Source organism: Trichosurus vulpecula, chromosome 3, assembly GCF_011100635.1.
Source record: "Trichosurus vulpecula isolate mTriVul1 chromosome 3, mTriVul1.pri, whole genome shotgun sequence".
Classification (NCBI taxonomy): domain Eukaryota; kingdom Metazoa; phylum Chordata; class Mammalia; order Diprotodontia; family Phalangeridae; genus Trichosurus; species Trichosurus vulpecula.
This window is the reverse complement of record NC_050575.1, coordinates 215,926,471-215,953,224: the sequence shown is the minus strand read 5'-3', so window position 1 is coordinate 215,953,224 and position 26,754 is coordinate 215,926,471. Positions and strand designations below refer to the sequence as shown.

The following is a 26,754-nucleotide window of genomic DNA, read 5'->3' as shown; positions in this document are numbered from 1 at the left end:
AAAGACAGCTGCTATAAATACTTTGGGAAATATAGATTCTTTTCCTTTTTCCCCAATCATCTTTGGAAATAGACCAAGTGGTGGTATTGCTGGGTCAAAGGGTATAGGTAATTTAATAACTATTTGGGCAAGGAGGGAGGTTGTATCTGTTCACAATTTCACTAACAATGAAATTAGTGTCTCAATTTTTCCACATCGTTTGCAACATTTGTCACTTTCCCTTTCTATCGTTTTAGCCAATCGGGTAGTTGTAAAATGATATCTTAAGGTTGTTTTAATTTCCATTTCTCTAAACAATAATGATTTAGAACACTGTTATATGACAATAAGTTGTTTTAATTTCTTCATTGGAAAACTATTTGCTCATATCCATTAATCACTTATCAATTGGGGAATGCCTTGTATTCTTATAGATCTGACAAAGTTCTTTATATATTTTAGATATGAGACCTTTATCTGATAAACCGTCTATGAAAATCCCCCCCCCCCAATATTCTGCTTTCCTTCTCACCTTGGCTACTTTTGTTTTATTTGTACATTTTTTATTTTATGTAATCAGAGTTACTCATTTTACACCTAACTTTGCTCTCTATCTTTTGTTTATTCATAAATTTTTCACATATCCATAGTCTGATAAGTAATATATTTCATGTTCTTCTAATTTTCTTGTAAATTTTCTCTTTATATGTAGGTCATGTGTCCATTTTTACCTTATCTTGGTGTAAGATATTGTTCTATCCCCAGTTTCTGCCATACTGCTTTCCAGTTTTCCCAACAATTTTTTTTTACCAAATAATGAACTCATCCCAAAATCTTAAGTCTACATTTGTCAAATATAAGGTTATTATATTTATTTGTAGCTATAAATTGCATGTCTACTCTATTCCATTGATCTATTTTTCTATTTCTTGGCCAGATTGTTTTGATAATTGCTGCCTTATAATATAGTTTAAGATCTGGTATGGCTAAATCTCCTTCCTTCACATTTCTTTTCATTATTTCCTTTAATATTCCTGACTTTTTGTTTTTTCAAATAATTTTTTTCTAATTCAGTAAAAGGGAGTTTTTAAAAATTTAGTTGTGATGGCATTGAATTTACAAATTAGTTTGGGTAAAATTGTCAATTTTATTTTATCGTCCCTGCCTACCCATGAAAAATTAATATTTTTCCAATTATTTATATTTGATCTTTTGTATAAAATTTTTTTATAATTTTATTTACATAGCTCCTTGATTTGCTTTGGCAGGTGTACTTCCAGGTATTTTATACTGTCTAGAAAAATTTTAAATGGGACAATTTTTTACTATCTCTTTTTGCAGAGTTTTGTTTGTGACATATAGGAATGTTGATGATTTATATGGATTTACTTTATATCTTGCCACTTCGCTAAAATTATGAATTGTTTCAACTAACTTTTTAGTTGTCTTTGTGGCTTTCTGAGTATATCATCATATCATCTGTAAAAGGAGATAGGTTTTTTTTACTTCATTCCCTATTCTGATTCCTTATATTTCTTTTTCTTCTTTTATTGCTATTGCTAAGATTTCCAATAAAATATTGAATGATATTGATGACAGTGGGCATCTTTATTTCCTACCTGATCTTACTGGAAAGGCTTCTAGTTCATCCCTATTACAAGTAATGTTTGCTGATGGTTTTGGATAAATGCTTTTTATCAATTTAAGGAAAAATCCATTTATACCAATACTTCCAAATGTTTTTAATAAAAAAAAATGAGTGTTGAACTTTGCCAAAAGCTTTTTCTGCATCTTTTGATATAATTATATTATTTTTTACATTTATTATTGAAGTAATCAGTTATGTTGATAATTTTCCTTATGTTAAATTATCCCTTCATTCCTGGTATAAATTCTACTTGATCATAATTTATAATATTTGTAATATATTGATGTAAACTTTTAGCTAGTATTTTATTTAGGATTTTTGCATCCATATTCATTAATGAAATTGGCCTATAATTTTCTTTTTCTGTTTTTATTCTTCTTGGTTTTGGTATCAATATCATATTTGTTTCATAAAAAGAATTTACTTGTCATTTCTTATAGCACAATAATACTCCATTATAATCATATACCACAACTTGATTAGCCATTCCCCAATTGATAGGCATCCCCTCAATTTCCAATTCCTAGCTACCACAGAAAGCTGCTATAAATATTTTGTACAAATAGATCCTTTCCCTTCATTAAAAAAGAACTCTTTGCAATACAGATCTAGCAGTGGTATTGCTGGATCAAAGGGTATGCACAGTTTTATAGCCCTTTGGTCATAGTTTCAAATTGCTTTCCAGAATGGTTGGTTCAGTTCACAACTCCAACAACAATGCGTTAGTATCATAGTTTTCCCACATCCCCTCCAACATTTATCATTTTCCTTTTTTTTTGTTGTATTAGCTAATCTGATAGGTGTGAGGTGGTTCCCCAGAGTTGTTTCAATTTGTATTTCTCTAATCAATAGGGAGTTAGAGCATTTTTCCATATGACTATAAATAACTTTGATTTCTTCATCTGAAAACTGCCTGTTCATATCCTTTGATCATTTATCAGTTGGGGAGTGATGTATCCTTATAAATTGGTTCAGCCACTTTTTAACTAATACCACTAGCCCAAATCTCTGCAAGGTGAGAGGTGACATGTGGGACATACAAACAGAATTTAAGATGAAATGTAAAAAAATTCATATTTTGTAGAAACTGCCTGGGGAATGGTCCAAATGTAATTACTTTTGGGGAAAGGTGCCAGGGCTGTGGGGTTAGCATCTTGACCGATGAAAAAGCACCAGGGGAATTTTTTTCAACAACTACATTGAATTAATGGTCCTTTCTGTAAGACTCTACTATCTAATCACTTACTAGGTCAATTTTGAATACTCCAATAACATTGTCTTCAGATGCCTACTCAGTAGATCCCTAATATATATTAGCTTTCCAATTCATGGGAGCAGAGAAAATCACAAGATTGGGGAGAGACACTGATCTGGCAATTCTAGACCATATTCAAAATTGACTTAGTGGGTACTAACAGTGTCTGACACATAGTAAGTTGATGCTTGTAAATTGAAAATTAATTGTAAAAGCAAATGCTTGTTAACTTATTGGCTGCTATTGTTTCTTCCAAAAGAACATAAGCTCCTTGAAGGCAGACATTGTTTCATTTGCATCCTTATATCCTCAGCATCTAGCATGGTGCCTGGCACACAGTCAGTGTTTAATAAGTGCTTGGTTAATTTCATAAATTATGGTGCTAAAGGGTGACTAGGTGGTGCAGTGGATAGAGTGCTGGGCCTAGATTCAGGAAGACTTGTCTTCCTGAGTTCAAATCCAGCCTTAGACACTTACTAGCTATGTGACCATGGGCAAGTCATTTAACCCTGTTTGTCTCAACTCCTCACCTGTAAAATGAGCTGGAGAAGGAAATGGCAAACCACTCCAGTATCTTTGCCAAGAGAACACCAAATGGAGTCATAAAGATTTAGACATGACTGAAATGACTGAACAACATCAAGCCCCAGCTTAGATTCTTCTGAGTATTCAGGAGCGCATAGAAATAGAGTGGAAGGAGAGGGAAGAGTGATACAGTGTGATTTGCCCCTGGTCCAGAATCTCATTAGGCACATCTCTGGCTTTCCCAGACAATGGGGAGGTGTCTCTGACTCTAGAGAGTCATTGTACATATTAGTGACATCAGAGCAAGAATATATCAGAAATCCTTGAGGGACAAAATGGTAATTTTATTATTTTTATAAAATTTCATCCCTGGGGGATTTGTTTAAGCCCACAAACAAAAACCCGTATGTTTAAAACATTCATTTCTCACTTATTCTAGTTAGACTTTTGGGAGACAAAGGAGCCCAAATTAAAAGGAAGATCTGATCTCCTACCTCTTAAGGTGCAGCATTCCAATTTTGATTCTTCTCATGTTTGAATTCAGGGTTAATTTAATTCACTAGAAGCTCAAAATTTCTAAATTTCCTGAGATTAATAATTTCTTACTCAAGTACTTAGATTTAGAGCTACAAAGAACCTTGAAGCCATCCAATCTAATCTCCTTATTTTATAGGAGGCTCTGAGGGTCATGGAGTCTAAATGACTTACCTAAGGTTACATAAATAGTAGGAATCACAGATGGCTCTAGTGCCAGGATTTCCACTATCCCAGTATGCCTCCTAAATCAGAAAGTAGCAGTAACCTATCACCTACACAACACATCACATATAGCAGGCATTTAACAAATGAGTATTGCATGAATAAATCCCTACTTTATGGATATGGAAAAATGCCAATTTAGAAGTTAAATGACTTCTAATGATATGCCTACTAATGATATGTTAGTCCCTCTTTCCCCAGAGACCCATACTTGATTCACAGAATCCTCAGAGCCTGTCTAGACCTCATTACATCCATTGACTCACAAAGAAATGTCTTATTAATGGATATAGGTGTGTATGTGTGCCTATGGACCTTCACTTAGTTTTACAGCTTTGTGAGTATTTAAACCCAACAAGCCTAAAGTCAAATTGATAACTATTTCTCGTTAACCTAGTTTTTCTACAATTAGGGTTTTCCTTGTCTAGTCATAGATCTATAATTTTATTGATCTAGAAATTCCTGCCATAGACTACAGTCCCCTCTAACTTCATTAAATAAGTCTTGGAAAGATGTCCAGAGCTAAGAGTGGTAAAATCCATAAGTGTCAAAGGTAGGACTTGACTCCAGGACTTCCAGATTCCACATCCAATGTTCTATCTACTATGTTATTCAAGCTCTATTCAACGAGATCATCAAATACCCACAGTAATCTGCCTAATTATTTTCTGGAATGGACCTGTTGTTTCTTTGGTATACTATTATTGGTGAAGAAACTCCTTTTATGGATGTAAAGTACCAACTACCCTGCAACTAAGAGTCTTCTAGACTTGCCTGGGCCATGGAGGGGTAATTTAGTTCAGTTTGCTTCAGAAACAAGCCTTGAACTCGGGTCTTTTTTATTTCAAGGCCAGCTTTCTAGCACTATGCCATGCTTCCTCTCAGTCTGTTTAATAGGATCGTTAAGTAGACACAAAACATCATACTCTCCATTAGAACAAAATAATGTTCAAGGTAAAATATTATCTAAGGCTTCTGAGCTTCATTGTTTATAGAGTCAAGGTAGAAGCAGTTTCTCATACGAAGAGAGAGGAGGAAAAATAGGGAGGGAAGGGAAAGGACTGGGATTTCTCCTGTCTTTGTACCTGCGAAATATTGGCCATGTGCTGGCACCAAGAAGGCTACTCTCCTTGGCGGTTACCTGAAGTCATTATCAGACAATTGATAGTCGGGCTATGTAGTTATTTACCTAGTACCAAGTTAGGAAGCATCATTGCAAGCAGAGACAAGAGTTTCCCTTCAATTTTCCTTCTGATTAGGACTAATAGAACTGGCCCAATCTCAAAGGATAAGAAACACAAGCCTAAACTGTTCCCTTTGGAGCAGAAAATGATGGCTTCTTTAGCAAAGGGTAGGATTTATTGTTTGTGGGTTTGCATACTGGAACTGACAGGGGCTTGGAATATTCTATCTGGGCTCTATTCCCACTGCTATAACTGGCTCACTTTATTTGGTTTCAGACAAGTGGCTTCTCTTCTCTGAATTTCTATTACCCCATATAAAAAGTGAGCCCACCATAGTCTTCTCTCTCTCTCTCTCTCTCTCTCTCTCTCTCTCTCTCTCTCTCTCTCTCTCTCTCTCTTCCTCTATCTCTTTCTCTGTCTCTGTCTCTTTTCTTTCTGTTTCTATATCTTTCCTTCTATCTCTGTGACTGTCTCTTTATAATTGTGGGGTACATCTCTTCTCTGTCTCTCTCCCCCTCCTCTCTTTCTTTTTCTCCTCTTTCTCTCTCTTTGTCTCTCAAATGTATTTATCCCCTTTCTTATCACATCATAGCCATGGCCAGATATCACTCCTTCTTCCAGAATTGAGCCCTCTCTTATAACAAAGAAAAATTGTTAAGAAAAAAAACACCAATGCAACAACATATGTAAAACTGACAATATGACAGCATATGCAAAATGCTGTGCTTGTAGTCCCCCATTTCCCTGCCTATAGGACAATAAATTTGGAATTGGAAGGGATTTCTGAAGTTATTGACTCCAATCCTTCCATTTACAGATAAGGAGTCTATGGTCTATACAGACAAAGTGACTTGCCCAATGTTACTTGGCTATTTTGTCATTGCCTAGGAATTTGAACCCTTTTGACTCCAATTCCAGCACTTTTTCCAATATAGAGACTGTGGGTCATATATTTCATTGTCTGTTCTGCTGGGACCATGATCAATCATTACAATTACTCAGATTTTGACTTCATCTTCATGGTCTGATTGTTCATATTAGTGGAGTCATTGTATATATTATTTTCCTGGTTCTGTTAGCTTCCCTTTGCATCAACTCATGCAAGTTTTCTCATGTTTCTCAGAACTTTTTATATTCACTATGTTATTGCTCAGTAATATTACATTGTGTAAATATCCTACAATGTATCCAGCCATTCCCTAGTTAATAGACATCTTCATATTATTGCTAGGAAATCTCATTAATATCTACAAGCACAGTCATTCTTTGTGATAAGTATTTTGGGGATCCAGGAAAAAAAATTGAATACTTTTGATAAGGAGTGGTGAATTTGTTTCTGGGTGTAGGAAGTTGCTAGAAGGATCCTTTGAAATGGATTTGGATTCCAAGTCTTAAATTTGAATTTCCTCAAAATTCCTTAAGTTCTCACATTCTCATCCTTAAATGCTCTGACACAATTTCTTTCTAAATGCTTACCCATCAATACATATATTTAACACTTTCCCTTTTTCTTTCACCTGCTACAACACTGAAAATTTAAGACAATAAAAATTAAATCTAGAAGGTTATTTCTTTTAAAAATTTAATTTGCTTTGATGTTTTCCATTTTATGTTACTTTAGTTTCAAAATGTCTCTCCACTTACTTTGCAGAAAGTAGTTCTGTAAAGCTAATATATCAACTGAATTTGACAGAATATGTAATATTTCACATCTATATATCTCTAACTCTCCAATGCAGGGAAGAAAGTAAAGTTTCTTATCACTTCTTGAACTCCAATCTTGGTCATTATAATTACACAGGGTTCAGTTTCAAGTGTTTTCTAGTTGTTTTCTATTTGCATTGTTGTATTCATTGTGTATATAGTCTTCCTAGTGCTGTCATCAATCCACACAGGTCTTTCCACATTTCTCCGAATTCTTCATATTTATCTTTTCCTTCAAGAACAAGAATATGCCCTCATATTCATGCTCCATGATGTGTTTCATCGTTCTTCAAGCAATGGACATTTGCTTTGTTTCTAATTCTTAATGACAGCAAAAATTGGTGCCATAAGTATTTTTAGTAGAGAGGTGACCCCAACATTTTAGAGATGAGAAAACTAGGTCCCAGATGTAGTGAAAGGATTTGTACAAGACCATGCAAGAGTTGAACCCAGGCTTCCTGACTCCAAAGACAATGCTCTTTCCACTCCAATTCTGCACAGGCTTGCCCCTCCCCATGCCTCCTCTCTCCCTGTGGGAGATCCTGTAGGTGTATGGGGCTTCATGCAGCCTGAGGCAGCTAGCTCCTGCAGAGCTTTTCCACCAGAGTGCAGTTAAGTGGCTTTATTTTCTCCACTCTGGTGGCTAAATTATTCTCGATGTGTTAAACAATGTAATTAAACACACACACATGCGGGTGTGCATTTGCCCCCACCCCCACCCTGTCCTTCCTTGTTCCCTGTCAGCCCTGAGCGTGTGTCAGCCCCAGCCTTCAAGCTCTGTTAGTTTTAATTTGAGTTGTGGAATTAGTAATCGGTTTTGCTGGAACACTGTTGTGGGAAACAGATCGCTCCTTGAACAGAGCTCGGGCACCATTTCAAATGAGTATTTGTTAAGGGGAAAACCATCCCCTTGTTGTGTTCCACTACATTACATTAGATTTATTTCCATTGTACTGAAAAACACCAGTCAAGAGAGAACAATGAATATTTCTCTGGAGCCGGGAACAGTCTAGCTTTTCTTCCCATTTTTTTCATTGGGTTTAAAGAAGAGGAGAAAGAGGAGAGGGGAGTGGAGTGGAGGGGAGGGAAGAGGAGGGGAGAGGAGAGGAGAGGAACCCTCTTATTGCTATTTTGATGTGATAGACCCAGCCCATTTGACAGGCAGGGAGGTTTGGGGCTGAAAGTTTTGTGCTGGCAACCACAGCTTACCTGTCTTTTTAAGAAGGCAACAAACCATAGCTGCAGATTTAAATCTTGGCTTAAAGAGATCCTGTGCATTCTCGTTCTGAAAATACAGTGCTAGGACCATTAAACATTTTGGAATCCTATGCAGAAACATATAGTCATAGAAAGTCAAATTTAGAAGAGACCTCAGCACCCATCCAGAGCTCTAACTAGGATTTTTTTTTACCTGGGGCAAAAACAGTAGTGGATATATGTATGTGGGTGCTGGTGGGGGTGTGTGTAATGTTGTGGGTGCAGCCATGTCATGAGAAGGGTCCACCCAGGGTGGCATAAGACAGTAGAAGACATTAATGAAAGATGCAGAAACAACTACCATTGGGAGGAAACATGCCCTTCTGGGGTGGAAATGTGGCCCATTGAATGTTGACACCACAGACCAAAGCCCCGTGAGTTTCATGACAATTGTCCTTTTACAATAATCTTTGTCAGATCTAACCTATTTTTTAACGCTTCAATTAGGGGGAGTCACTGACCACTTTAAAAGGTAGCATGTTTGAGCAGCTCTAATTGTTAGAAAGGTGGTTTTTTTTAATTTTTATTGAGCCAAAATCTGCCTCTCAGGCATCTCCACTGAGTAGTCCTAGTTCTTCCCTTTGGGATGAAATAAAACATGCCTACTCTTTTACCTCAGATGAGTTAGCATATGTAAAGCACTTAGTGAATGTTAAAGTGCTATACAATAGCCAGCTAATTAGATGGGTAAACACCACCCAGCTCTCACAGTCATCATCTGTGGAGAAAATGCCAGCCACTCCCATCAACTGCCAACCAACTGCCACAGATAGGACAAGCAAGCCAGTCTAACTGAGGAAGTAAGGCACCCTGACAGAGAGAGAGGAGGCAGCATATAAACATAGCAAGCAAGCCAACACCTCGACCACCATTTCCCCTCAGACCTCAATGGAAACAGCCAAAGACCTTGAGTCTAAGAGCCTTTGGAAAAATAGTGCCCATCCCGACCTGCTTCCAGCCATACCCCAGCAGCCATCATTGAAGGGAGAAATCATTGCGAAGTAGGGGTTCCACCTTCCTCATCACAACCAGCAACAAGTACTAACCAGATGCCACCAAAGAGCACATGGGTATGGGAGCCCTGGGAGTGGCAGCACCTCCCAGACCACTAGTCCTGCTTCCAGCCCAGCCCTCACAGTCATCTTCCAGGGAAGCAACTTCTATAAAAAAGGGGCCAGCTATTCCCACCAAAGGCCACACATAAAGGAGGCAGCAAGGGAATAACTTAACTTGCACCAGGCAAATCAAACCATTGATACTACCTTGACCACAATCTCCTCTAGGACCTCAATGGATAAAACCCAGGATTCTGAGTCCAAATATCTTAGAAAAAAGTCAGTGCTTCCCACCCAGTGCCCTCATCATGGGAAGTAGCTCCTGTGGAGGTGCAGTCTGGTAACTGCCCCTACAGGTGTTCCAGCCACTGCAACTAAAGACCTGAAGAAGAACTTGTCACCAAAAGTATTTCAACATCAGAAACTGATATCATTTTACATAATGGAAATGACATTACAGGAGGGGCATTGCCATCTACTTTGCGGCTGTACCCTAAGGATCATGGGATATTTCCCTCTAACTTGCAGCTGAAACCTTCCATCTGTGTTGTCTCCCCCTTAGAATGTGGACTTCTTGGGAGCAGGGACTGCCTTACTTTCTAGACTTTGTTTTTGTCTTCAAATCCCCATTGCTTAGCATCGTGCTTTGTACCCAGTAAGCACTTAATAAATATTTAATTCATTCATCAATTTATATAAGTCCATTTGGAGTGCCAACATGAGACTGTGCTGGGGAAAAGGGAGGAGGGTAAGGGAAAATTAATCATTCAAGTATTTATTTAATAAATTATTTAAGGCTACCATCTGGCAGGCACTGCATTAGGCACTGGAGACACAGAGACAAAAAATAAACAATCTGGGCACTCATAGAGCTTACAGTCTATAAAGGGAAATACAGTATATGTGAATATGACTACAAGGTGATTTGGAGGGAGTGAGCTATCAGCAGCTACAGAGGTGGGGGATCAGGAAGAATTCATTTAGGAGATGGCACTTGACCTGAGCTGAGCTTTGAAGGAACCTGGGGATTTGAAGGCATGAATTCAGTGCATGGAAGATAGCCTATGCCAAATCATAGAGAAGGGAGAAGGTCAGTGTGGCTAGACCATATTCTGTGTGAATGATAGTAATATATAATAAAATTGGAAAGGTAGATGGCAGCAAGGCTATGGTTGGTTTTAAAAGACAAACAAAGGAATTTGTATTTGATCCTAGAAGTAATAGGAAGACAGCGGAGTTAAATTAGTTGCAGGTAGCCCAGTAGGTAGAGAATTAGGCTTAGTGTCAGGAAGACCTTAGTTCAAATCCAGTCTCAGATGCTTACTACCTATGTGACCCTGGGCAAGTAACAATCTCTTCTTCCTCAGTTTTCTCAAATGTAAAGTGAGTCCAATAAGAGCATCTCCCTCCAGAGTTGTGGTGAAGATCAAATGAAATAAAACATGCAAAGCACTTAGCACAATGTCTGACACATGATAAGTGCTAAAAAAAAAATGCTTGTTCCCTTCCCATTTAGTCCTACTAAAAGGTGATAAGATCCTGAACCAGGGCAGCTAGCTGGTGCAGTAGAAGTTGTGTTGGAGTTGGAATTAGGAAGACCCGAGTTCAAATTCAGTCTCAGACACTTATTAGCGGTGTGACTCTAGTCAAGTTACTTTTCCCCTCTTTGTCTCAGTTTTTTCATTTGTAAAATTGTAATATTAATAATGTTTGCCTCTCAGGGTGATTATGGAAGTAAGATGGGCTAAAATTTGTAAAGCTGTTTGAAAACCTTAAAGCATGACATAAAGGCTAGCTATTATTATGATAGTAGCCATGTGAATAGAGAGAAGAGAACTGATACAGGAAATTTGAAGACTGAATCAACAAGATTTGTCTATTTGACTGGATATCTAAAGCAAGGGTAAACAAGAAGTTAAGAATGACTCCAAAGTTGAAACTGTAGATGACTGGAAGTTTGGTAATTCACTTGGCAGAAAATGAGAAGTTAGGAATTGTGGAGAGTCTTTGGGAAAAGAGAATAAATTGTGTTTTGTACATTTTGCTTTGGAAACATCTATGGGTCATCCAGTTCAAAATATCCAAAAGATGGTGATTCAGGACTAGAGCACAACTGAAGATGATGGGAGAACACACAGGCAAAAGCCAATGAGCTATATAGCATGAGACCTTGAGGTAATTATTGGGTCAAAAGAAAGGGTTTTGCTGTCATTGTTGTGGTTGTGGTTGTTGTTGTGGTTTGTTTTTGTTTGGGGGTTAGGAGAAGCCTGGGCCTGTTTGTAGACAGCAGAGAAGGAATCAATAAAAAGGAAAATGAAAGATTGGTAGGGTTTGGGGGGTGGAGATAATAGTGGAAGCAATTCTCTGGAGGAAATAGGAAGATATGGTATTGCGTGTACACATAGAAGGGTTGGACTTGGTGAGGAGAAGGACCACTGGACTGGAGCAAAGAAAGTATGAGAGATGACATCAAGGGTTTTTAAGATACAGAGGACATAAGAGGAGGTTCACAGAAAATGATCTCTGGTTTTTTTTTTTTTCAGTAAAATATAAGCTTAGGTCTTTTGCTAAGAAAAGAAGCAGGAATAGTATGGGAGACTTGAAAAAGAAGGGGAGATTTGGAACAACCCCTGTAGGAAGTAGGTTAGAGAATCTATAAGGAAGGGATAGAAAAATGATTACCTTGCTGCAGTGAGGGCTCAGTTGAAACTAGATAAAATAAATTTATGGGAAATTCATCATGACTGCAAGAAAAAGAATTACCTCTTGCCTTGTGTCTCAGTAAAATCTTTTATGCTCCCAAATTGGGTGGGGAAATATCAGGGAATACCATTTCATTCATTCATTTGTTCATTTATTCATTGATTTATTCTTTTTCATTTTTAGTCATTTTCATTTATTTGATTTAGTATTCATTACTCATTTATTCATTCATTCAATCTACTCTACATAGGTCTTATGGCTGATGCCACCATTTAGTCTTACATTCTCCTTTTGGCCCATATGTGAACAGCCCCCCAACTTCTCCACCCTGACCAAAACAAATCCATAACATGGGATTCTCTTGATCCCTAGATGTCCTAGAATGTAGCTGCTGTAACCACAACAGCATTCAGAAGGATTAAGGTCATCAGAGCAGTCAGGGGTTCAGCTTGTGATTTAAAGGCAAGAATCAATCTCAGTTTATGGATGTGGAAACAAAGGTAAAGAGGCAATTAGATTTTCAAATAGCAAAGTTTGAAGGAAACTCCCCATTATAGACCGTAAATTCCAAGTTCCACCCTGGAACTTGAGTCATTAGTCTGAGCAGCGCTTCAATTACAAGTACTTCCTACTGATCATTTTTTTTTTTACCTATTCTCTCAGTGTTCCTGTGAGGACTACATGTCTTCTACTAATCCTTTTTGCTTATAGTCTCTGTTTTCTTTGTGTATACTTATTTGTGTATAGCACCACATAATAATAGGTGATAAGGACTGGATTAGACTAAACCTGTGATTTCATTGATATAGGGAACTAACTCCAGGGTAAAGAAACTCTATCAACACAGGTCAGCATTTTTCTTCAGCTTAGAGTTGCCTAAGGCTAGGCATCCTGGGCACTGAGTGCTGGAAAAGTTAATACCTCCCCCCTCTCCCCACCCCAGGGCCTCTGCTGTTCTCTCAACCCTTAGAGTTCTGGGACTGTTGAAGGGAGCTAGGTAGGAGTTTCAGAAGGTGGATCCCCTGGGTGAACAGAGGATTTGCTGGTGCCAGTGTGGTCTCAGAAATCACTTTTGGAGCTTTTCAAAATATGGATTAGAGACCTTGTGAAGTTTTGCTATAGGATATCAGTATTTCTGAACCCAGGGGAATGGTGGTTGGTTGGCAAGCTGAATTAGAGCATCCAGAGGGAGCCAGGATTAGAGTAGACAGGAAAAGCCCTCTATGCTAAGCTGGACAGTACATGGTTAGCCAGGCCTGCCTAAGGTCACAGCCAATGGGAGATCCAAGCTAAGTGGCAGTGGACAGTGATCACTGAGGCCTGTGATTGTGGCTAGGGTAAGAAAGAATCTGTCTGGAACTCTAATGACCAAATGGGATTGCTAGTGTGTGCAGGGAAGCCAGGAAAGAGAATAAAACAGTCAAAGGTAGCTGAATCAGGAGGGTTGGATTGGAATCAGCAATTCTTGAGCAGGGCTGCCTTGCTCTGTTGATGTAGGGGAGTGGGGAAAGAGCCAGGAGTCCAGGTGCTGAATTTGCCTTATGAATGGCTTGGTGCTTTAGCCCTGTGATGGCTGTGTGCCCATTACCTGGAATGTGAATGGGACCCCAAGGCTCAGAGCCATGTTCAGTGCTTACCTATGGCCAGTGAGGCTTAGTCTCTACCTGGGCAGCTGGATCACCTATGAAGCTAGGGCTACTAGAAGCTGACTGGTTCCAAACATCTGTGGTTCCAAGAAGCCCAGTGGAAACCTATGACCTCAGGCTTCCACAACATGCCCCACATATGGCTGGGCTTAAATAAGAGGTCCCAGTATCTGGTCTCAAATAATGTGACCCAGGGGGCAGAGCCAAGATGGCGGCTGGAAAGCAGGGACTAGCATAAGCTCCCCACCAAGTGAGCTCCCCACCAAGTTCCTCCAAAAACCTATAAAAAATGGCTCTGAACAAATTCTAGAACTGCAGAACCCACAAAATAGCAGAGAGAAGCAGGGCTCCAGCCCAGGACAGCCTGGATGGTCTCTGGGTGAGGTCTATGTGCACAGAACTGGGAGCAGAGCAGAGCAGAACCCAGCCTGGGCTGCAGCAGGACCAACCAGATCAGAAGCCAGGTGGAGCGCGCCCTAGTGCCCTGAATCAGTGAGCTGTGGCAGTTGCCAGACTTCTCAACCCACAAACAGAGAAGAACTGCAGAACCCACAAAATAGCAGAGGGAAGCAGGGCTCCAGCCCAGGACAGCCTGGATGGTTGCTGGGTGAGGTCTATCATGCACAGAGCTGGGAGCAGAGCAGAGCAGAACCTACTGTGGGTGGCGGCAGGACCAACCAGACCAGGAGCCGGTTGGAGTGGGCTCTAGTGCCCTGAATCAGTGAGCTGTGGCAGTTGCCAGACTTCTCAACCCACAAACACCAAAGACAACAGAGGAAGTTAGTGGGAAAAGCTGCTGGGGACAGGGTGACAGAGTTTGAGGTTCAGCCACTGCCCCGGGGGGCAGCGGAGATGGGGCAGCTACAGAACTACAGCTGCAGTTGCTTCTGGCCCCAGGCCCACCTGGTGGGAGGAATTAAGTGGCTGATCAGAGCAGGTGTGCAGAGCCTGCTGAAGATCTGAGTCCAGTCTGGGTTGGGGGTTCTTGAGGAAGGAGGAGTGCTGGTGTGACAGAGCTGGCTGTATAGAAATAGCTCTGAAAACAACAGCACACCCCCACAAGCTTGGAACAAAGTACTCTTTACTCTACAAGCAGTCATACCCCACTGAAAAACTCAAGGGTCAAGTTAGTTGTCTGGGAACATGGCCAGGCAGTGAAAACACACCCAGATTCAGTCTCAGACCTTGGAATCTTTCTTTGGTGACAAAGAAGACCAAAACATACAGCCAGAAGTCAACAAAGTCAAAGAGCCTACAACAAAAGCCTCCGAGAAAAACATGAACTGATCTCAGGCCATGGAAGAACTCAAAAAGGATTTGGAAAAGCAAGTTAGAAAAGTACAGGAAAAATTGGGAAGAGAAATGAGAAGGATGTGAGAAAATCATGAAAAACAAGTCAATGACTTGCTAAAGGAGACCCAAAAAATACTGAAGAAAACAATACCTTAAAAAATAGACTAACTCAAATGGCAAAAGAGCTCCAAAAAGCCAATAAGGAGAAGAATGCCTTGAAAAGCAGAATTAGCCAAATGGAAAAGGAGGTTCAAAAGACCACTGAAGAAAATATTACCTTAAAAATTAGATTGGAGCGAGTGGAAGCTAGTGACTTTATGAGAAATCAAGATATTATAAAACAGAACCAAAGGAATGAAAAAGTGGAAGACAAGGTCAAATATCTCATTAGAAAAACCACTGACATGGAAAATAGATCCAGGAGAGATAATTTAAAAATTATTGGACTACCTGAAAGCCATGATCAAAAAAAGAGCCTAGATACCATCTTTCAAGAAATTATCAAGGAGAACTGCCCTGATATTCTAGAGCCACAAGGCAAAATAGAAATTGAAAAAACCCACAGATTACCTCCTCAAATAGATCCCAAAAAGAAATCTCCTAGGAATATTGTCACCAAATTCCAGAGCTCCCAGATCAAGGAGAAAATACTGCAAGCAGCTGTGTTGGTAAGCAAAATGGCTTTTGTTTTCTTTGAGTAATCCTTACTAGGTGCTAAGCCCCAGGCCTAAACCCCTATTAGGTGTAAAACCTTAGGCAACTAAGGTGGGGCCCAAGGTGGGGCTAACTCCAGGGAGGGCCTAGTTTACATGTCTGCGACAGCAGAGGCTCTTAGACCACGTGGGTTTAAGTTGCCTCTTTGTGATGATTTTAGGCCACGTGGGTGAGTCGCATGTGTGACTCACCCCTGATGCTGAAAAAGATATAAAAACCAGGGGTTGGCTGTCTGTTCTTTGGAGCTCTTTGCCGCAGCAGTGGTGGTGTGTGACTCTGGGCCAGCCCTTGTTCTGAGCTCCCGGGCTGAACCTAGATGTTGGTAACTATGAATTGTATTGGGTCTGTCTGTTGATGTTTGCAATTTGTTTGTATTTTGTTCTGAAGTTCAGAGTGCTGGTTTTTTCCCCTGAACTAAGTGATTGACATTTGTATGCTGAATCAAAGTAAGCTTGCCAACCCCTTAACCTTGCTCTCTTTATTAAAGCAGATCAAAAGAATGTGTGCTTTCCCAGCATGCTGGCAGCTTTCCGGGTGCTGGCTGTGGGTGGATCTTACACCCCCACAAAAGCTGCTAGCTGGGTTGTAGAATCAGCAGCCAGAAAGAAACAATTTGAGTATTGTGGAAACACAATCAGAATAACACAAGATCTAGCAGCTTCTACATTAAGAGATCGAAGGGATCGGAATATGATATTCCGGAGGTCAGTGGAGCTAGGATTAAAACCAAGAATTACCTACCCAGCAAAACTGAGTATCATGCTCCAAGGCAAAATATGGATTTTCAATAAAATAGAGGACTTTCAAGCTTTCTCAGTGAAAAGACCAGAGCTGAATAGAAAATTTGACTTTCAAACACAAGAATCAAGAGAAGCATGAAAAGGTAATCAAGAAAAAGAACAAGAAAAAGAAATCGCAAGGGACTTACTAAAGTTGAACTGTTTTGTTTACATTCCTACATGGAAAGATGATGTGTATGATTCATGAGACCTCAGTATTAAGGTAGCTGAAGGGAATATGCATATATACATATATATATGTGTGTGTGTATGTATGTATGTATATATATGTGTGTGTATGTATGTATGTATATATGTATGTGTATATATATATATATATATATATATATATATATATACAGAGAGAGAGAGAGAGAGAGAGAGAGGGAGGGAGGGAGGGAGGGAGAGGGAGAGGGTACAGTGTGAATTGAATATGAATGGATGGTATCTAAAAGAAATAAAATCAAATTAAGGGATGAGAGAGGAATATATTGAGAGAGGGAGAAAGGAAGAGATAGAATGTGGTAAATTATCTCACATAAAAGTGGCAAGAAAAAGCAGTTCTTTAGGAAGGGAAGAGGGGGCAGGTGAGGGGGAATGAGCAAATCTTGTTCTCATCAGATTTGACCTGAGGAGGGAATACCATACACACTCAATTGGGTATCTTACCCCACAGGAAAGAAGGAGGAAGAAGATTTTTTTAAAAAGGGGGGGGTGATAGAAGGGAGGGCAAATGGGGGAGGAGGTAATCAAAAACAAACCCTTTCAAAAAGGGATAGGGTCAAGGGAGAAAATTGGATAAAGGGGGATAGGTTGGGAAGGAGCAAAATATAGTTACTCTTTCACAACATGAGTATTGTGGAAGGGTTTTACATAATGATACGCATGTGGCCTATGTTGAATTGCTTGACTTCTTAGGGAGGATGGGTGGGAAGGGAAAAGGGGGGAGAATTTGGAACTCAAAGTTTTAAAAACAAATGTTCAAAAACCAAAAAACAAAAAGTTTTTGCATGCAACTAGAAAATAAGATACACAGACAATGGGGCATAGAAATTTATCTTGCCCTACAAGAAAAGAAGGGAAAAGGGGATGGGAGGGGAGTGGGGTGACAGAAGGGAGGGCTAACTGGGGAACAGGGCAACCAGAATATATGCCATCTTGGAGTGGGGGGGGGGTAGAAATGGGGAGAAAATTTGTAATTCAAACTCTTATGAAAATCAATGCTGAAAACTAAGTATAATAAATAAATTAAATTAAAAAAAAGAAATAATGTGCCCCCCAAGTAAAAACCAAGCTGATTTTGGGGGGTGTGGTAATGGCAGCCACTTGTCTAAGATCTCAGATGGAGATAGAATGTACCTTAAAGCAGCTTGACTCTGTGATCCCAGCCATAGACAGCAAAGGCTGATGAGGGAAATTATCTGTCCTGCCCCTTTAATTCTTAGAGGGCAAATCACCTTGTCAAGGGAGATTGATACCTATTTACTTGGCTGATGGGAGGGATTTTTGGCCATTCCAAAAGACCATTTAGAAATTGAATTAGGATTTAATTGTTCCCAGGTCAGTTTAAGAATGCTTCCACTTTGTTATTCAATCCCTGCCTGACACACAAAAGCATTTCAAAAGTGTTTCTGTTGTGGAAGGAAAGGTTATATAACTATAAACTGAATGACTACTCTTTCTATTGATAAATTATCCAGTAGAAATTTAAAAAGTGTTAACTGACTAACTGAAGGCTGAGTATGGAAATGAATTTTATTCTAACTCAGAGAAGCACCAACTAGTGACCAACTTTACTTCCTGCTTCCGTTCTTATCCCTATAAGCTACCTGTGAACTATTGAAAACAGGTTCTCCTAGCCAGATTTTAGAATTCCCTGCTCTCTGATGGTATTCTGCTCCCTAAAAATTGCCCATACTAAAGAGAGCAATGTGTTTAAAATTGTAAAAAATTCCTTGATTAAGGTTTTGAGCTCAAATGCAGTAAAAACCAGTTAAAACCAGTTCAAATTGTTCAAAACTGTTTCAAACCAGGAAAAAACCTGTTGCAAGCAGTCAAAACAGGCCTAAAGCAGTTCAAACCAGTCAAAACTGGTTAAAGCCAGCTGAAATCAGTTATAACCAGTCAAAATAGGTTCAAACCAGTCAAAACCAGTCAGGACCAATTTAAACCAGTTCAAATCAGTCTAAACCAGTTCAAACCAGTAAAAATCTTTTTAAACCAGTCCAAACTGGTTCAGACTAGCTGAAACCAGTCTAAACTAGTTCAGACAAGTCTAAACCATCAGTTTAAATTTGTATCTAAACTGGTTCACACCAGTCTAAATCAGTTCAAACCAGTCTAAACAGGGTCAAACCATCCGAACCAGTTTGGACTGGTCTAAACTGGTTTTGAACAGCTTGAAGTGGTTTTGACTGGTTTTAACCAGTTTGAACTGGTCTAGTTCTAAGGACAACTCCATAGCCACTATCTAGGCCATACTCCCTTGAGTACTAAGAAATTTGCGAATTGCTTTCCATAAATTATTGAGTCTTTTCATAACATTGTAAAGTAGGTAGTGCCTATATCATTATCCCCATTTTATAGAGAGGAAGCTGGAGCTGAGCAGTGTTAAGTGAATTACCCAGGGTCACATTGAATATCAGAAATGGGATTTCAGCTTAGATGTTTTTGACTCCAGTTCTAGCCCTCTTTCCACAATACCATGCCATGCCCTGGAACATAAATAAGGCTACTGCAAGTCCACAGTGACTTTTAAGAATTCAGTATGGAATAACATGCATGCCTTCTTTTTAAGGCCTTTTCTTGAGGCAGTGATCTTGGATATTTGTCTTCCACAGGCCTTGGTCATATACTCATCACTCTTTTTTTTTGGGTCTTACACAAACAGGGAAAGCAAAAATAAAAAGACAAAGTGAAAAACATACATTGTCTTCTCTTGTTGCATGATTAAAGTGTGGTGTTGGAATCTTTCAGAAGCCATCCTGGGAGAATGAGGAGCTAGGATGTTCTCTGACAGCTCTCTGTGTGGTGTAGAAAGATAGCAAAGCTGAAACAGGATAGGTACAAATGGAGTGTATTTCTAGACAACAGAGTAAAGAGTTCTGCCCTTCTCACTGGTATTCCTGACAGGAGTGTTTGTCTCTGTCTCTTCCACCCTCTCCGGCACCAGAGAGTAGCAGCTGCTGGAGAATATTGCCTCCTCCTTTTCTCTTATCCACTACATCCTGCAAGAAAATCCTATAGTCGACCTCTGCAATATTTATGCCACCTTTCCTCTCCTTTCCACTCTCAGGACCATCACCCTAGTTCAGTCTCTCATTTATCAAATGAAACCATCTCCTAACTAGCCTTCCTAAATTAAATCTCTCCTTCCTCCAATCCTGCTCAACACTATTAGATTAATTTTCCTACATCACAATTCTGACCATGTTTAGGATTCTTTAATGCCTTTCCATTGTTTACCAAATAAAATCCAAACTCCCTAGTCTGCCCTTCAAAGTCCTCCACAATGTCAAGACAACCTACCTTTGCAGACTAATGTAGTCTATGCTTCTCAAAATTGAACCACTTTCCTCCATGCCTTTGCTCGTATCATACTCTATACCTATATTCCTTCCCTATCCTACCCCCATACTTAATATATCTATTGAAATCTTATCTATCCTTTAAGATCTAAGCAGCAGAATTTTAAGTCTCTTCTAGGAATTCTTTCCTGATTACTCCCAAAACAAATTGATTTCTCTCTTCTCTGAACTCTTCAGGAACTTTATTTATAACCTTTTAATGTACTTATATTTTGTATTACAATGATCAATAAATATACCTTAAATTGTAATTTCCCTGAAGGTAGGAACGATATCTTATTCATCTTTGTACATACCATGTCTAGCATGATGCTTTGAACAAAGTATAATAAATATTTGTAGCATGATTGATGATGATCAGCTCATCAGTTCAGCTGATGAGAGGCTCTTGCCATGAGGGTCATAGTTCTATTCCCCTGTGGGAAACTCTTAATCCAGCCATTCATTCAAAGCCAGTATTCTCTTGGTTGAGAGAATAAGAGAAGAGAAAAGGAGGAAGCTCTAATTGAGAGAATGTGGTGTCACTGGGCAAACGAATATGGTGATTTGGGTTATCCTTGTAAAAGTATCTCAATGCCCCAATGTACCCACTTCTTTGGGTTCACAATGTCCTCTTTGCACATTGAGGACAGTGCTATATGAACATTTCCATATGCATGAAATAAGCCAGAAGAGACCATGAAAAATAGGCAACTCACTCTTGCCAAAATTCTTTCGTTCTTACCAGAGAAAGGAGATACTCTTTGGAGAAGCCATGTTCAATAACCAGATGAAGCCAAGATCTTCCAACACCATGGACAGTATTGTACAATTCAAAAACCAGGACTTCACCACCTTGAGGAATCGCTGTTTAAGCAGTAGAAGGCTATTCGAAGATGACATATTCCCGGCCGATGACAGTGCCATAGGGTGGAAACTCATGAATGAAAAAGCTATTCTAAGCCCTGAGTGGAGGAGACCAATGGTGAGTTTGAGTCATTTTGATAAGAAAATTAAGCAGAAAATTGCAAAGAAGGATGAAGAGGATGGTGAAAAGTCTTCAGTTCATGTTACATGAGGATGAGTTGAAGCAACTGTGGGTGTTCAACCTACAGAGAAAAGATTTGGGAGAACATAATGATTGACTTCAAGGATCTTAAGGGTCCTCAAATGGAAGAGGTATTAGACTTGTTCTGTTAAGCCCCAGTGTGTAGAACTAGCAGCGGGGAGTAGAAATGCAATAAGACAAATTCAGGCTGGATATATGGAAAAGCTCCCTGAACACTGCAGCTGTTCAAGCATAGCATGGGATAGCTTCGGAGGTACTAGGTTCCCCACCCCAGTGTAGGCCTTTAAGTGAAGGCTAAAAGACTAGTTGTCAGGTACACAATAGTAGTGATTCCTCTTATACCATAGAATCATCAATTTAGAACTGAAAGAGGAAGAATCTAATTTTTCAAAAAGCCCTCCTTTTTGACATATGGGGAAATGGAGACATACAAAGGTTAAGTGACTTGACCAAAGTCATACAGGTAGTCCCAAAGGTAAGTTTCACACTTGGTTTTCTGACTCCAAATCCAAGGTTCTTTCCACTATACCAAAATGTGCAGAATATGCCTTCTAATTCTGAGATTATATAACTAGAAACATGGTTTTCCTAGGCTCAAGATGGTCCCATGTAGAATTTAGTACATAGTAGTCACTTTAAAAGTATTTGTTGACTGACTGACTCCCTTGAGGGATTTAGGAAAGGCTACAAAATTGGTAGTACTGTTCGCTGAATAGAGACAGGTTGATGTGGGTGGACAACCTGGGTTACATACAGAACCAAACTAGGTCCCCTATAGTTAAAGCAGTTTCCTCTCTCCTGAGTGGGGTAGGGGAGGAACTGGGCTTTCAAGTCAAAGATCCGAATCAACCAGCCCCCCTCACTTTTTTATCCAGAGAGCTAAGGTCTTTTCTATTTGAAGGCAGATCATGAATGATGGGAATCACCTCCAATTTTGCCACATGGCCATGTCTTTGGACTTGCTTAAATTAGATGCAAGGTTTTTTTTTTTTTTTTTTTGTGGCTCGGTTTGATATAGTAACAGTAAGTCCACAACAAAGATTCCCATAGATCTGCCTCCTTGGGGAAAAGCTAACACTGAGAACATCTCCATTTGATATGGAGAAGGGTGTGTGTGTGTGTGTGTGTGTGTATGTGTGTATACACACACACACACACACACACACACACGGTGTTCCAATAGTTTTTAACTATTAAAACTTTATATTAAAACTTTGGGACTCTCATATATATGCATACACATATGATAAATATATACATATACATATACATACATTTCTACATATGTATACACACTTATATGTGTACATGTGTGTATAGATATACAGATAAAGCTATATAGCTATATTTTCCCTTGTTATTTTTGGACCTCAAGACTATTTTAGAATCCATCTTTTTTTTCTCTTTTCTCACAGAGGTGCTGAGCCAGAAAGGCAAGATTGTATTTATAGCTTTGAACAGTTTATAACATTTCTATTTTGTCAGGGTTATAGAGTCACTCAGTACCCAAGTAAGTCTTGGAATAGCCCTGAAATGTACTCTCCATGTGGTGGGTGGAGAAATTGGTGATGCAAGACCAAAGTCCATTCAAGGACCCAAGCTGGAGGCAGGGTAGACATCAAAGAAAGCTATTCTGACTTCTCCTCTTTGGCCACTAGTTTCTTCTGTTCCTTGCCCAGCAACCAGAATCCTTTCTAAAGTCTCTGACATGCTTGCATTTGTCCTTTCAAAAAGTGTCACAGAAGTACGTACCTTGAACCATCTCCTGATAGTTCAGCATTTCTGCTGAGAAAATGTTCAGGTTTTATACAAGAGGTGACTCTTACATTACAATCCAGGCATTGGTCAGTCTACACATTCTTCTCTTTTGTGACACCCCATACTTTGATTTCAAGCTTGCTTGCTTGATTGCTTTTGCTACAGCCATAGCAACAGAAAATTAAAAAGGATCTTTGAGAGTATAAAATCCCTCTTCTTTGCCGATAAGCAAACTAAGACCAAAAGAGAAAATCTGGCCACGTGCCAGATCTGGGATTTGACCCCAGGTCTCCAGTGCTCTTTCCCCTATCCACCATGGGGAGCTGAGACTTTCCACTCTGGTGTCCTGCCAATATCTCACAGGTCGAATACAAACTTATCATCTTACTTTCTCATTCCTCTGAAGCTAGGTCACCTCCTGATTTCCCTATGTTTAGGATCACAGTTTTAGAGGTACTTACTAGGTCTGTGACCCTGAGCAAGTCGCTTAACCCTGATTGCCTCAAGAAAAGTCTAGAAGGGGCAGCTAGGCGGCACAGTGGATAGAGCACCAGGCCTGGAGTCAGAATGACCTGAATTCAGATCCATCGTCTGTCCCTTACTGGCTATGTGAACCTGGGCAAGTCATTGAACCCCAACTGCCTCAAAAAAATTAGGAACGGAATATGTGCTAGACGTCATCTAGTTTAACCCCCTCATTTCATAGATGAGGAAGTTAAAGCCAAGAGAGGTTAAGATACTTCTCAGAGGTCTAGAAGTAAGATTACACCCAAGTCCTTTGTCTCCAGAGTCAGTACTTTTTTTTTTCAGATTCTGGCCGTGATAACCTATAGCCTCTACTAAATTCCAAATGGAATGCTTCCTAATGGCCTGGAGGTGACCCTGAGACCCTGTGGAGCAAAGGCCTTGGAAGGTCCTACTTAGCTGGAACTCAATACAATAGCATGAAAATAATAGAGATTCATATAGTGTTTTGAGATTTGTAAAGTATATTGTCTCATTTAAGATCCACAACAGCCCTGTTAGGTAGGTATACAGTATTATTGTCCCCATTATACAGATGTAGAAAATCAAGCTAAGAAAGTTTAAATAACTTGCTCATAGTCGTAGTGTCCAAGGTGGGATTCCAATCAAGATCTCTGCTCACTCCAGGACCAGCCATCTTTCCACTATACTAGGCTGTCCAGGAATGGATTATGTGCCTATCATCAGAAGATCAACATGAAAAAGTTGATTGATCGCCAATAAAATTTAATCAAAAAAATATTCATTAACCTCCTACTCAGCAAGTCAAATCAATAAGCATTCATTAAATGTTTGCTATGTGTTAGGCCCCTAAATGCTAAGGGCAAGCCAATGGGCTAGACTGCAGGAATACAAATGCAGCTTTAAAATAGCCCCTCCCTGAGCATGCCCTGGCCTACCATGTCAGAGCCAGCCACATATATCTCCCCTCTTGGGGTTCTAAAGGTACTCTCAGGGGGTGGCAAGTCTCTTCTGTAATGCACATGGCTCAAGCCTCCACTGATTTTGCTTCTCTCCTGTTAGCTGCCAGTGAGTGGATAATGCCAATTCCATTTAACCACTTAATGTCAATTGGCTTTTAAAAAGGGATATTTACTTTGAAAAAGAATAATACCAATTTTACCCACAACATTTTGAGGGCCACTGGTTTCTAGGGAGAATGAGCTCAGATTTAGCAGTTTCTTAATAGACTTGGTCCTGCCAAGTTCATATATAAATATAGTTTTGCTATCTGTTGAGTCCTCCATAAGGTCCTCAAAACATCATCGCTGGGCCATAAAATGCTATATGAACTCAACTTCCAGATTTCTATACACTAGGATTCTGGGATGTTGGGAAACTAGGAAGCCTCAATGATCAAATTCCCAGGGGCTCACTCACTCTCTTGATATTTTGAAATTCATATAGTCAGAACTTCCAGATTAATATCTTTCACCTACAATAAAAAATGGAAAGGCAAAAGACAGAGGCCCATCTTCATGGGACTTTATGTTGGCCTCGGAAGGAGAGGGCCCACTGATAGCCTTGTGTCTCATTGCATGCCATCAGCAAAGGCGTAAAATCAAGAGCAGAGATCCACCAAGGGGGAGGCAGAGGTTGATTAGTGTCTTTTTGAATGCCTTTGAGGCCAGACAAAGAACCACGTGGTGATCAGTCTAGAACCAGTTACACAATGTGTACTCGTTCTCAAAGTCTCTCCAAGGCACTTCTATTACATGTTATCATAACTCTCACACAATCAGGCTATCCAGTCCCCTCCACATGAGGAGTAGTATCTGGGGAAATAAAATCATAAACAGATAAATATCCACGCAGTAATTTGAGGAAGTGATAGCCCTAAGAACTAGAGGGGGTGGGAAAGGCTTTCTGTAGAAGGCGCTATTATGAGCTGAGCCTTCGAGAGAAAGTATGTGAAGGGTAGTAATTTGAAATAATAATAATAATGACAACATTATATAACATTCTACAAATATTGTCTCATATGATCCTCAATAACTCCAGGAGATAAGTGCTATTATCATATCCATTTTACCAGTGAGGAAACTGAGACTGACAGAAGGCGAGTGACTTGTCCAGGATCACACAGGTGGGAAACATGGACTGGAACTCAGGTCTTCCTGATTTTAGGTTCAAGCATTCTTTCCACTGTACCACTTAGCTGTCCCAGAGTAAAGCATGAGCTGCTGCTTCTCAGCGGACTGAAGCTAGGCTGAGCTCAGACACTGCTTCACACCAGCCTCAAACCAAGATGGAGGGGGATTAGACACACTCAGGAGACACCCTTCACATAATAAAAGCACTCAGATCCCACCACCCCCAGTCTCCCGCTACAATCACTTCAATTCAGTTTGTTTTCCATAATGAAGAAGAATGTTCTTCCTTATTTTCAAGAAGGTTTGCTTCAGGGCTCCGTGGCGGAACGTTTCCTCAGAATTGGTGGTATCTCGGGGATGGCATGGGTTGCCTCTTTAGGTTCCCATCATTGGAAGTGTTTAATCAGATACTGAATGACAACTTCTTGGGAATATGGTAGAGGGGATTCTTATGTAGGGCAGAAGCTAAATGAGATCATCTCTAAGCTACTTTCCAACTCTGGGATTCTCGGACTCTAAGAGGGAAAAAAAACAAAGATAGATTAGGATGAATGAGTTAGATAAGGCTTTGACAAATATGCTACTAACTTTAGTAGATGGGGCCCTGGACCATCCAGGTACTCTGAGTCTTAATTCTTATTGACATTCTCTTATCTCATTCTTAGTGAATAGCTTGAGTCATAAAATCAGAGTTCTAAAGCTGGAAGAGAGGGCAGAGGTCATCTAGTCTAACTGCCCTCATTTCAGATGAGGAAACTGAGACCCACGTGGACTAAGTGACTAGTTTGAGTTCAGATAGTGAACTGTGAGAGACAGGATTTGAGCTCCTTCTATTATACCATGCTTTTTGGATGAGGACCATAGCAACCTGCAGTGATGAGTATGGCTCCCTCCTCCTTTCATAACACAAAGTGGGGAGAAGACAAGAGAAACAGAAACGGGCCTCACAGAGGTCATCTGAATTCAGAAAATACCATGTCTTTGTCAGCTGATTACACACCAATTCTCCTACTGGTGTGTAAGCTCTATGAATCTATCAATTACAAAACACTTATTAAGCACCTGCTACGTGCCAGACACTGTACTACTGAACTGAATTTGTTTAATTGAATAACTCCTATGTATGTAATGCTTTATAAAGCCATATGCTCACAACAGCCCTGTGAGATAGGTAATACAAGTATTTTAGCCTCATTTTACAGACAAGCAAACAAAAGCTCAGAGAATTAAAGTGATGTGAAC

General features: G+C 39.7%; 1 protein-coding gene across 1 annotated transcript in view; it reads left to right on the top strand.

Annotated features, from left to right (window-relative positions):
• CAPN13 (calpain 13) overlaps positions 1 to 26,754 on the top strand; it is a 146,189-nt gene that overhangs the window by 19,215 nt on the left and 100,220 nt on the right. Inside the window, 1 exon segment of the mRNA XM_036749923.1 lies at positions 20,816 to 21,052. Coding sequence (XP_036605818.1) covers positions 20,816 to 21,052 — 237 coding nt within the window.